At 36.5% G+C, this 12,720-nt stretch overlaps 1 protein-coding gene across 1 annotated transcript in view; it reads right to left on the bottom strand.

Annotated features, from left to right (window-relative positions):
- LOC127423383 (dynein axonemal heavy chain 9-like) overlaps positions 1-12,720 on the bottom strand; it is a 188,103-nt gene that overhangs the window by 136,246 nt on the left and 39,137 nt on the right. The window contains exons 27-30 of the mRNA XM_051667636.1: positions 10,365-10,521; positions 5,587-5,691; positions 824-981; positions 332-470 (exon numbers count right to left, since the gene is read on the bottom strand). Of these exons, the coding sequence (XP_051523596.1) occupies positions 332-470; positions 824-981; positions 5,587-5,691; positions 10,365-10,521 (559 nt within the window). The remainder of the gene's footprint in view (positions 1-331; positions 471-823; positions 982-5,586; positions 5,692-10,364; positions 10,522-12,720) is intronic.

Here is a 12,720-nt window from a genome sequence, read left to right as displayed (position 1 = left end):
CCCAAACCAGTAGAAAAATTGCTCTCACTAAAAGAGAGCTAAAGTCTTTATATGAAACACAGCTCTATAAAATGCTATACAACATTATATAAGAAAAACTGAAAGGTCAAGTGTGTAATTTCTGCAACAAACAGAAATTCACAATTAATAACTGTTTTCAGATAGCCACGTCTAAAACTCATGCCATTGGTTGAACCATGTTACTATGTCGGCCTTTAGAGCAATGATACAAATTTCACTGCAATCTTGCCAAGTTAGTCTTCATGTTCTTGGAAATTATAAATTGATAGGACTGATTTTTGAAGACTATTCAGCTTAAAGAATGTTGAACCTGTTTAGAGAGCAACTCCTTGCAGAGCTGATAGAGAGTGATGAACTTCCTGGCCAAAAGTCGAGCCTCGATGAAGCCCTCGGCTACCAACATGATCTCACAGATGAGCTCAAAGTCTGGCACCACCATCGCGCATGGCCTACAGTTGTCATAGGAACACAAATGCAATGGTACAAGTTTTGAAAAGCCCGGCATTTCAAATACAGTGAGTATTATGTATGTAGACTACTATTTTTTAGCAGTTGGTCATATAAAAATGTTTGTTTATGGATGCTGACTATCCAGATAAAAATTCCAATCTAATATGAAAACACTATAGTTTAAAATGTAAATAGTAATATTTACATTTTTAATTTTAAACTTCGAAATCTCTGTTCTAAATAAGCAAAATTGGCATCCAATCTCCTTATAAACAGGTTTGGATATCTAAAAACAGCTAAATACCCCTCTAAGACCAAACGCCACCTAATGAAATGCAAATCCAAAGCGTACCTAAAGAGAGCCTTGAGGTTTTCCGGTAGCTCAGTCCTGCCTGCGTAGCCGGGGTTCATAGTGATAAAGATGCCCACTGAAGGGACCAGGTTTACATCCTCGCCCATGAAGTTAAACCTCTTCTTCTTGTCTCGAATAGCATCTTGAATACTTTTGACCTAATGGACCATCCATTCACAATTTAAATGTAAATGGCACTGAATATTTGCTATTTTCACTTGGTGCTCTAAAAAGCCAATTAAAAAGTGAGAATAAAACAACAGCACCATAGAAGAGAACAGTACAGATCTTGAAGTAATCCCATTCATTTTCTTAAACATAAAAATGTTCATGACAGACCTACAATGAGCTCTTAGAGTCTTAAGTGATGATATATATTTCTGTAGAAGCTAGTGTGATTTCAAACATTAAAAAACACGATTAATAGCCGAATTACCGGTAAACAACTACTCTACCCATAATTCTGAAGAGAGCTGCACCAATCAGAATATAGTCATGGTTAACATGAAAATGGAAATCATAAAAAAGAGCTCAGCAGTGATTGCCAACTCCCATGAAGCATTGCAAATTGAGTCGATCTCCCTACACTCTCAAGCAACTTTTATATCTGTATATAGACTCACTGAGCACTTTATTAGGAACACCTGTACACCTACTTATTCATGTGATTATCTAATCATCCAATTGTGTGGCAGCAGTGCAATGCATAAAATAATCTACAGGTCAGGAGCTTCAGTTAATGTTCACATCAACCATCAGAATGGTGAAAAAATTTGATCTCATTGATTGACCTGATTGTTGGTGCCAGATGGGCTGGTTTGAGTATTTCTGTAACTATTGAGCTCTTGGGATTTTCACACACAACAGTCTCAATTTGCTCAGAATGGTGCCAAAAACCAAAAAAACATCTAGTGAGCGGCCTTGTTGATGAGAGAGGTCTACGGAGAATGGCCAGACTCGAGCTGACAGAAATGCTATGGTAACTCAGGTAATCTCTCTGTACTATTCTAGTGAGCAGAATAGCATCTCAGAATGCACAACCCGTCAAACCTTAATGAGAATGGACTACAACAGCAGAAGACCACGTTTGGCCCTTTATTAGGACCATAGTGTTTCTAATAAAGTTCTCAGTGAGTGTATTTTCATTAAATGAAAATATATTGTTTTATACTTTTAATTAATGATTCAATAATTAAATATTGTACAGCCATTATCATTTGCAATGTTTCAAATGTTTCAAGGGATTTGTACTTCATACCTTCATTGTACTTTAGTCTTTTTTAATGAATGTAATTACTTTTTGCTTGTTTGTAATAGCCTAGAACTCTATATTGAAGATTTTTCTGAAATCTAATAGAGACAATGAATTGGAGAAAAGACTTCCAGAACCAACGGCACTGAAAAAGTGGGCACTCTATAACTCAACTATTTGCTTTGTATGGTTATGTATAGCACACCGTAAATGAGACGTCTTCTTATAAAAATTTTAAATGGCCAAATCACAAAGTTATCAGGCTTCAGACAACTTGAAATATAGTGCACAAGTCATATGGATCACATTTACAGTGCTCTTTTGTGATTTTGAAGCTTGACAGTCTGAACAAATATTTTATATCGGAAATGTATATGCAGAGATTAAGCACTGTAACACAAAGAACACTCCATTGCATTTACAGATCAGGATATAGGCATGGTTATGCTTTTAACTGAATATCTTATACAAAATAAGATCTAATTACATTCTAACACCACATCCTATCTACCAGGGTGTGGACATCAGTTTGGTGTCTGCAAAACAACGACCCTCACAGCACTGAAGACACATTCTGATAGTGTTCAGCCTTGTATCAGATAAACAGTGACATTTAACAGTAAGCATGAGTCACATATTGCTGGGAGCTGATGGAATAAGATATAAGGCTTTACTTTGCCAGGGCCTTGTGCAAACTCCAAATCCCAGATTATTCACTGCCTTCATGAATTTGACATATTGTTCTATAGTAGAGCTGACAAGCCAAGCAAAAGGCATGCATTAAGACCAGCTGAAACAGCAGTGGAATGAAGCATTTGGGTTGAGCTTTGCTTTAAAGGAATTTGACAGGGTGACTTAAAGGGACAGTTCACCAAAAAAGGAAAATCCTCCCATCATTTACTCACAATCATGCCATCCCAGATGTGTATGACTTTCTTTCTTCTGCTGAACAAAAAAGATTTTTAGAAGGATATTTCAGCTCTATAGGTCCTCACAATGCAAGTAAATGGGTGTCAAAATTTCTGAGCTCCAAAAGGACATAAAGGCAGCATAAAAGTAATCCATAAGACTCCAGTTGTTAAATCTATCTCTTCAAAAGCAATATAATAGGTGTGGGTGAGAAACAGACCAATATTTAAGTATTTTTTACTATAAATCTCCACTTTCACTTTAATATTCTTCTTCTCTTGTTTTTGATGATTTGCATTTGTCGTGTATATCGCCACCTACTGGGCAGGGAGAACAATTTATGGTAAAAACATACTTAAATATTGATCTGTTTCTCACCCACACCTATCATATCACTTCTGAAGATTTAACCACTGGAGTCATGTGGATTACATTCATGCTGCCTTTATGTGATTTTTGGAGCTTGAAAGTATGATATTGTATGGACCTTTAGGGCTGAAATATTCTTCTAAAAATATCTGTTTGTGTTCAGCAGAAGAAAGAAAGTCATACACATCTGGGATAGCATAAGGGTGAGTAAATGATGAGAGAATTTTCATTTTTGGGTGAACTATCCCTTTAAGCAAATTTTAGTGGAATTTCACAAATCTGTTGAGAAATATTAACCTAATTGCCTGTGTTAACAATCTGTGTCTCCTTGCTGGCAATATTTAAAATGAAAACAAAGTGCCTCATATTAAGGGACACTCTTCAGCAAATCTGTTTCCCCACCCATTGTGAGCTGTGGTGAGGTAAAAGGATGAGCATGGCTAATTTGTCTCAATATTAATACGTCTGGAGGCCCTCCTGTTTGTTTTAGCTTAATCAAATAGAAAATTGGTTCTATCTGTCTTTGTGAGAATAAAATTTCAATGGAGTGTATCCCAACCAAATATCCTCCTACTTAAAATGGATTATCAAACTCTCCACTGCTAAATGGCTGGCACTTACTGTCAGACAGCTTATAAGAGCACCTGATAAATGCCTCAGTATCATTACTCTGATGTTCCGATTCACTGTAAATTGTTCTTTGTGACAGCTGCTCTCTGAAAACACTACAAAAAAAAAGTAATTAATTTTTTATCACAGGAGTGAAACGCCTATTCAGTGTTCTGACACTTTAGGAAAGACTGTTTTTCTCTTTCAAAGAACTGAGTATATAGTTTTATGGATGGGCCATTAAAGGAATCTTTCACCCAAAAATCCAAATTCTATAGTTATTTACTCACCTTTATACCATTCCAAACCCATATAACTTTTTTCACCCTTGGTACACAAAAGGTTGATTTTTATCCTGAACACTTTTTTCCATAAAATGAAAATGAATGAGGACTAGGTCTGTCAAGCTCCAAAATGAAAAAAAAAAAAAAAAAAAAAAAAAAGCACCATTAAAGTATCATAAAAGTGGTCAGTATGACTTGTGTGCTATATTCCATTTCTTCTGAAATCAAATGATAGCTTTGTGTGGGAAAAAGACCAAAATTTCATGAATGATTCACTAAAATTCTTGACCTCAAACATACTGTAGGTTTCCTTTGTGCATTCATGAGAGAAGTAGCGATGTCCAATTCATGAAGGAATAGTTATTTTGAGTCTGATCTTTTCTATGAATCAGTTGATCCAGTTCACAAAAGTCTGAATGATTCATTTACCACTGATCTAGTTCTCAAGTTTAAATTACTAACTCAATGATCCAGTCACAGCGGTTTACAGATAACTAGTTGGGAAGATTATCAGTGAATAACGATTTAAATTCCAGTCTACTCATCACACAAACCTATCGAAAGTCTTTAGAAGACTTGGAATATAGCACAGAAGTAATATGGACCACTGTTATGATATTTTAAAGATGCTTTTTGGTCATTTTGGAGCTTGACAGCCCGAGCCCTCATTCACTTTCATTACATGGAAAAGAGTGGCCAGGGTATTCTTCCAAAATTCACCTTTTGTGTTCCATGGTAGAAAGAAAGTCTTATGTGTTTGTTATGACATGAGGGAGAGTAAAATGACAGACTTTTCATTTTAGGGTGAACTTCCCCTTTAAAACCTGTCGCATTGTCTTGCATGAAAATGTCTCTATAGATAAATGAGCAGCTACACCTCAAACTCTTTTATATCCATGGCCATCAACATAATTGCCATTGTGAGTAAATTATGTCTGCAGGCGTTATGAAAATAATTCATTTGCAGTACATATTGTCTTTTTTTGGTGCTTGATTTAAATGCTACTTCCCAGCGAACCCTGTGTGAATTGAAATGCATGAAAGCTCAACGGCAAATGCCAGATGCCAGGACATTATGAGATGATGCAGCACATTAGCAGCTGATGTAATTTTTGAATGAATCATAAAGGCAGAATTGTACACACTATTTCCTCACTTAGTGTTCTACTGCTGCATTGCATCTTTATTTATAGCCTAAAATTTTATCAAGTCCTCTTTCAAGAATTATAAGCTTTGAGTTTGATCGACTGTGAAATTCCAAGTATAAATTTGGCCAGCAAATCAAAACTGCTTATACATAAATGTGTCATGATGCTCCTCAGAGTTGATAACTCAATCACCTGCACAGCCACCACAGAAAGCACCTCCACAGATATCCTGTTAAACTCGTCAAAGCAGCCCCAGGCTCCTGTTTGTGCCAGGCCTTTGTAGATGTTGCCACAAGACTGAGAAAGATGGATTGAGCAAGAAAACCGATGAGAACAAGAGAGAGGGAAAGAGAGAGGGAAAAAGAGAGTTATGAGTACCAGGGTTGTGCACCATTCAGAATTAAATTTGAATTGGATTGTATTTTGAATTTGAATTTAAGGAAGTAGTGTTAAAATAGAATGAAATTCAAAGGAATTCATATAACAACTGTACAGTAAGAGTAGATTTTAATAAAACTTTAGATTGTTCAGTATAAACAACCCTTAATCATGTTACCATACACACAACGGGGTAGCTCAAGAAACATTAGAAGATATGGTAAAACTATAGAATAAGGATCTATTTGCTATAATTAGTAAATGAATTAAGTATCATGAACTAACAATGAACAATGATTTTTTACAGCATTTATTAATCTTGGTGAATGTAAATTTTTCAAAATGCTTTTTTTATTGCTAGTTAATAATGCATTAACTAATGTAAATGTACATGTATACAACTTTAAATGTAAAAAAAATTAAAAATATTCAAAATGCTATTAAATTTTTTTACATATCTTCAGTGCTATAAAAGCATAATACATAGTTACATAGCTTCATATAGTAGTAAACTATGTTAACTATGTAGATTGTAACAACGTTAACTAATTGTATGTAATAAATTAACATTTATGGAATGTGGTTGAGCAACACTTTATTTTCTAGAATGCTCCAATTTAACAAATTTTGAAATTTTGAAAATATTTATTTATTACAAAAATTAAATAATAATAATTGTAAAAAAAAAAAAAAAAAATGTGCTGGACATTCTCTGTGGTGCTGTATGTCAAAATTAAAAACAGTTTTACTGGATATGTTAATTGTTTTAAGAGTAAACCTTTGTTTGATTGTGTTTAATTTCTTTGAATTGCAATAAAGTAAATTCCTTTCCTGTCATTCTGATTCTCATGAATTGAAAGGGTGGCCGATTCTTCAGATATGAATTGTGCCCAACCCTGATGAGCACATCAATGGAATGCATTAAGCCCAAGAAAAAAAACTAGAATGCAATGCAAAATTATGCGGTACATCTTTTGTTTTCTGGAAACATGCTCACTGGTTTAATGAGATTCAAGCTTATAAAGAACAACAAATGCTAAACTGACATTTTCTGGGTGGATGAATAGCATTTACAATTCCACAATCACCAGCTGAGTAACCAGCACACCCTTTATTTTTTAGTGGACTGGAGACAAGTGGAGCTTTCCAAAGCAGGAAGAGTTCTCTCTGACACAGATGAGAGCTGACCTGAGGATTGATTGTGGGCGTCTGTGATCCTAAACCCTAGTGGAAAGAATCGTATCTTTTACTCTCTGTCTCTCACTCTCTTTTCTCTGCAGTGGGGAGACATAGCCAGTAATAATGCAGCAATCTCAGCAGGCAGGTACAAGCCGGATGAGGAGACTAACACTGCGTCTCCATTGACCACCACATTATATGGCTTTTTTCTCTTCCAGCAAACACGGCTGCAAGCAGTGATGAGGCCGGAATACTAAGGTTGACAGCTTCAGAGGTAAATAAACCATCCATCAGAGCCTCACTAATCTGCTGGCCCCCATGGTGGGAGAAGGCAGATCTGTGCAACTTAATAAATAGCTCATAAGAAGATGGACAGAGTCAGATGAGGAACAAAAAGTGTATAGCAATGCAGGCACTGAGACAAAAATAAATATTAATCACAGGAAGCTAGAAGCTTGCTGTGAACTCAGTGAACTTGATTACAATCAGTTCCTGGCTGTTTTGTTATTTTATTGTTGGCCCTTTTGCAGCTTTTTTTGGTCTTTTTCACCATTTTAAAGACAGGGATGATCAGGGAAGAGACATAAAATTATAGGTAGAAGAGATGGGAGGGGATCAAGAAATGACAGAAGCCGTAAATCAAACTCAAGTTGCCTGCATAAGAAACAAGTGGTCAGGGTTTGGCTGGTTAGCTTAAGAAAGTTAGCACCTGCTGGTAGATGCCTTTACTACACTACTGAAGGAATATTTTGGGTTCAATAAAAGTTTAGCTAAATTAAAAGCATGTGTGGCATAATGTTGATATTTCACAGAAAATAATTTTGACATATCCCTCATTTATTTAACCTTTTAAGCTTAGCGGGCCCGCAAGAAAAACATTACTGTCAAAATATTCATAACTACAGTCTTGACCAACACAAAATAGGTATCATTTGAAAGCTTCGAAGCTGTACTTTACAATGCATGTAGGCATTATGGCCAAAACTGAACATTAACTCTGAAATCTGCAGACAAATCAGAAGTGTTCCGTTTTGAAAATGTATGAACATTTTTGCACTGTACATATTATTGTAATCAGTAAAAATATCAAATTCGGGGCCTGGGTAGCTCAGTGAGTAAAGACACTGACTACCACCCCTGGAGTCGTGAGTTCGAATCCAGGGCATGCTGAGTGACTCCAGCCAGGTCCCCTAAGCAACCAAATTGGCCCGGTTGCCAGGGAGGGTAGAGTCACATGGGGTAACCTCCTTGTGGTCACTATAATGTGGTTCCTGCTCTTGGTGGGGCACGTGGTGAGTTGTGCGTGGATGCTGCAGAGAATAGTGTGAAGCCTCCAAACGCGTTATGTCTCCGTGGTAACGCGCTCAACAAGCCACGTGATAAGATGCGCGGATTGACGGTCTCAGACGTGGAGGAAACTGAGATTCGTCCTCCGCCACCACAAGGACTTAGAGCACATTGGGAATTGGGCATTCCAAATTGGGGAGAAAAGGGGAGAAAAAACAAAGCATCAAACTCATCAAACAGCCATGTGAAATTGTTGTTGGAAAGTACTCAAAGAATAGAATACAACCAGCCTATTTATTTTACTCACAGATAAAAATATAGCAAGTAATAGCTAAGTATATGTCTTTGACATTTATATTTATGTGAACAGGTGTTGCTTATATGCCGCATTTTTGCTTATAACTTCACTAAAATATGTGAAATTTCACATACCATTACTTAGAGGAGGCGATTATCTTTCAAACGAGCCCACACACAAGGTAATCGGATGCACAGATCATTAGATAATTGACACGAAGCACAATGTGCACAGTGCACACAACATCTGGCTTTCTGGCATTTTGCAATCTGGTTGAAAACACGTTAGCTTTCCTCGATCAGATGACATTATCGGAAATGATGTAGCGTCATAGAAAGCTAGACCAAACAGATTGGGTTCAAATCGGTGCAAAAAGTCATCCATATTTGGGCAGAGAGACATGTGATTGGTGACTGTTACATATGGCCACCAGGAGATGGTGCCAAGTACATGACACAGACTCAAGGACTCAACTGGCACTAATTCTGTGAAATCTCATTACTAAAATCATGTTTGCATGCTATGCAAACATTTACTCGTTGTGTTCGCATGTGTAATTAGTTCTTATGTACAATTATGTTTTATTTGTTTGGAGAGGAGTTTGGACACTTGGAGATGTTTTTGTACACTAGTATAAATAATTTTTATAATGCTATTACTTTAGATTGCGTTGTTGAATTGTGTCAATTTTGTTTAATTTTTTTTTATTTGTCGAGTTATAAGCCTTTAATTTGGGTATGTCACCGAAACAGGAAATCTTTAAAAATACTCTCAGAGCTTAAAGGGTTAAAAATGCAAAAATCCAGGTTACAGCAAGGGGCTTACAATGAAAGTCAATAGGGCTAGTTCATAAATGCTAAAATATGCACAATTTCAAAAGTACAGTATAGCCACAAGATATAAACCTTTTACTGTACATGCTAAATGATTTTAGTGGGATAATTTGTTACTAACCTTATCTGTAAAAAAAATCCAACCTTATCTGCCTAAAATCGAAGCATCCCGAAGAGGCTAATAAACCACATCAGTGTAATACTAGCACTCTTTTTACGCTGTCACATTTTAAGGAAATGTGAACTTGCCTGGTCACAGCACATATCAGGTTTAGCACTTCAATTATGTATTTTCTGTTGGTCAAGAATACTATGTTGCAGATAGTTTGATTATTTTTGTTTGACTTTAATGTTAGGGTGATTTTAGAATTTAAAAATCTATGTATTGTGCTATTTAGGCTCCTATTTCACTATGGACTTTATTCCCTGCTATTCTGAGTAGTGTTTGACAAATATCATTGCAACAAACATTCTTTATTCCTGATTCCAGACAAATAACCGAATAACCGTTCGTGAACCCTCATGGTTATCTGAATATTACAAATGGTTACCGTGTACATCCCTTAAAAAAAAACTAAATTCAAGATATATTATTTGAGAATAAGTCTCAATATCTTACACAATTCATCCACAGCGTGTCAGAGCATGTGCACTATTAGCCAGGCTACTTCTCGGACCTTTTTGACAGATATGTCTGGTAGGCAAAGAGAGAAAGCACATGAAACAAATGAGGAGGGATCAGAATCGGGAACTGACACAAGCAGGATTCAAACTAGCGTCACCTATATGAGCATCCCAGCTCAACATGTATGCTAACCGCAGGCCACAGCTCTATTAACACAGGTTGTTTTAGATAAAGTAATCAGGGCTAAAATGAAAGAAAAGAAGAAAACCCTGAAAAAAGAAAACCCAAGTGGCTTCTGTAGTACACTCGAGGTCAGTTCATTCCAACACCCTGGGATATTTTCTAACACATCTACAGCTGTGCTCATCACCTTGTAGTCCATCTGCTCCGAGCAGTTGAAAACGTAGACCATAATGCCGAGGGCTCGGCCCAGGTCCTTGGTGGTCTCAGTTTTCCCAGTGCCAGCCGGACCAGCTGGGGCTCCGCTCATGACGAGATGCAGTGACTGGGTCAGGGTGATGTAACATCTGCGTTTAGGTAGAGAAAAAGCAATTTTAGCAAACACACGCAAACACACACGCGAATGTTCAATCTCTAAAAAACAGAGAAATTCAAATATTTACCCATGGATAAAGCCTTGTCATTAAAGTGAGCTGTTGTTGTGACCAGTGATTCAATGGGTTCAACCTGAGCAAACTGCTCGATTTTGGAAGACGGTGCACAATTTATTTATTTATTTTTTTTTACTACAAATTCAACATTCAACCAGATTTTGATTCCAAAGATAGGGCATCTTTACTGACTGACCCATTTAAATAATGACTGCATTTTATTTGTATACATAAGGCTATTTGACAAGCATTTACCCCTTTAAGGGGTCATTTAGTCCTTCAGTGAAGATCATTTGCATTAGTAAGCGAGGATGGCACTACGTTTCACGTGACATACATATATAGGAATTGTTCCTGAATCAAAATCCTTCACTGGTCCTGGAAAAACCTTTTTATCAACCAATCATTGTCCTCTGATTTTTGGAATAGAGTAAGGCTGAGGGTATTAGGTCAAGGTCAGGGTTGTTGATATGATTGTTTAATGAAATTTCTGTTATAATTTACACACCATCATGTTGTTCCCATTCCGTATATCTTTCTTTCCCCTATGGAAGACAAAAGGAGATGTAAGACAGAAGTTAGCCTCAGTCACCATTCACTTTCATTGTATGAAAAAAAGATGCAATGAAAGTGAAGAGTGGTTGAGGCTAACATTCTGCCTATCATCTTCTTTTGTGTTCCACGGACAAGAGAAAGTCATACAAGATTGGAACAAATAAGGGTGAGTAAATTATGACATAATTGTCATTTTTTAGGTGTACTGTCCCTTTAATAGTATTGTGATTTCTCTTTCAGTATCTTAACTCATCGAACATGCTGCTAGCAATGCTAAGGTCATGGGTTTGATTCCCAGAGAACACAGGGACTGATAAAAATGTATTCCTCAATGCTTTGGATAAAAGTGTCTTCCAAGTGAATAAACTTTAAAAGGTTAAATAGTTTTCTGAAACAACATGGGGTACTGATCCAGGAACATGCATAGCTTATGTTTGTGAAGTTTCTGTATATATACTGTATATATTCATGGACAAATCTCCATGCTATTAGTTATTTAAGTTACTTTAGAAAAAACAATTGACAAGACTTTAAAAAAAAAAAAAATTATAATAATAAAAATAAGCTAACTATGCACATTAATAACTTTCAGAGCCCATTATACCTTAATGGAGCCATCTGTGCCATTTTTGTTTTTGTTTTGCATCCTCTAATTTCAGTGTGAATGAAAGACAGAGCTCTGACATTGTCAGCAATGCACTGCAGAACTCAGAGACTGACCATATGTTCAGGAAGAAACAATGCCATTTATTTTACTATCAAACAGGACAGTCTCTGCTTTGTTATTGTTTCAAAAGGCGGAAAGACTGCTCGAGACAAATCCGTATGAACCTGCCTAAAGCAACCTGCTGTCTTCTTTGAGCACAAGGGCATCTAGGACTTATTGTCATCATTGACTCACCCTCATGTTATTTTTAGCCTGTATGACTTACTTTCTTCTGTGGAACACAAAAGAAGATGTTTTGACAAATGCACTGGCCACTCTTTTTCATGCAACCACAATGAGTGGGGACTGGAGCATTCAAGCTTCAAAAAGGATGCAAAAGCACCACAAAAGTATCATAAAAGTAGTCCAAACTACTTGTGAGCTATATTCTAAGTCTTCTGAGAAGTTTAAGTTACCATTCACTGAAAATCTCGATATCTGCCCTAGCTCTCAACCGAGTGTCCAATTCGTGAATTAATCGTTATTTAGAGTGGAATGTTTTCAATGATTTGGTTGATCTGGTTCACAAAAGTGCTGAATGATTCATTCACAAATTGGACCGATCCAGTTCTCGAGTTCAACTCACTAACTCAACGATGCAGTTATAGTCAAGTTTACAGTTTGCTGGAGGGGAAGAGGATCAGTGAATATTGATTTACAGTAAATTTTGGTCTGTTTCTCACACAAAGCTATCGTATGACTTCAGAAGGTATGGACCACTTTTATGATACTTTAATTGTGCCTTTGTGTCATTTTTGAAGCTTGAAATCTCCAGTTCCATAATTGTAAATTGGAAAAGAGCATGCAATCAATTCTTCATAATTTCCTCTTTTGTGTTCCATGGAAGAAAGAAA

This window comes from Myxocyprinus asiaticus, chromosome 32 (assembly GCF_019703515.2).
Source record: "Myxocyprinus asiaticus isolate MX2 ecotype Aquarium Trade chromosome 32, UBuf_Myxa_2, whole genome shotgun sequence".
Classification (NCBI taxonomy): Eukaryota; Metazoa; Chordata; class Actinopteri; order Cypriniformes; family Catostomidae; genus Myxocyprinus; species Myxocyprinus asiaticus.
The sequence above is the reverse complement of the archived record's forward strand: the minus strand, read 5'-3'. Positions and strand labels throughout refer to the sequence as shown.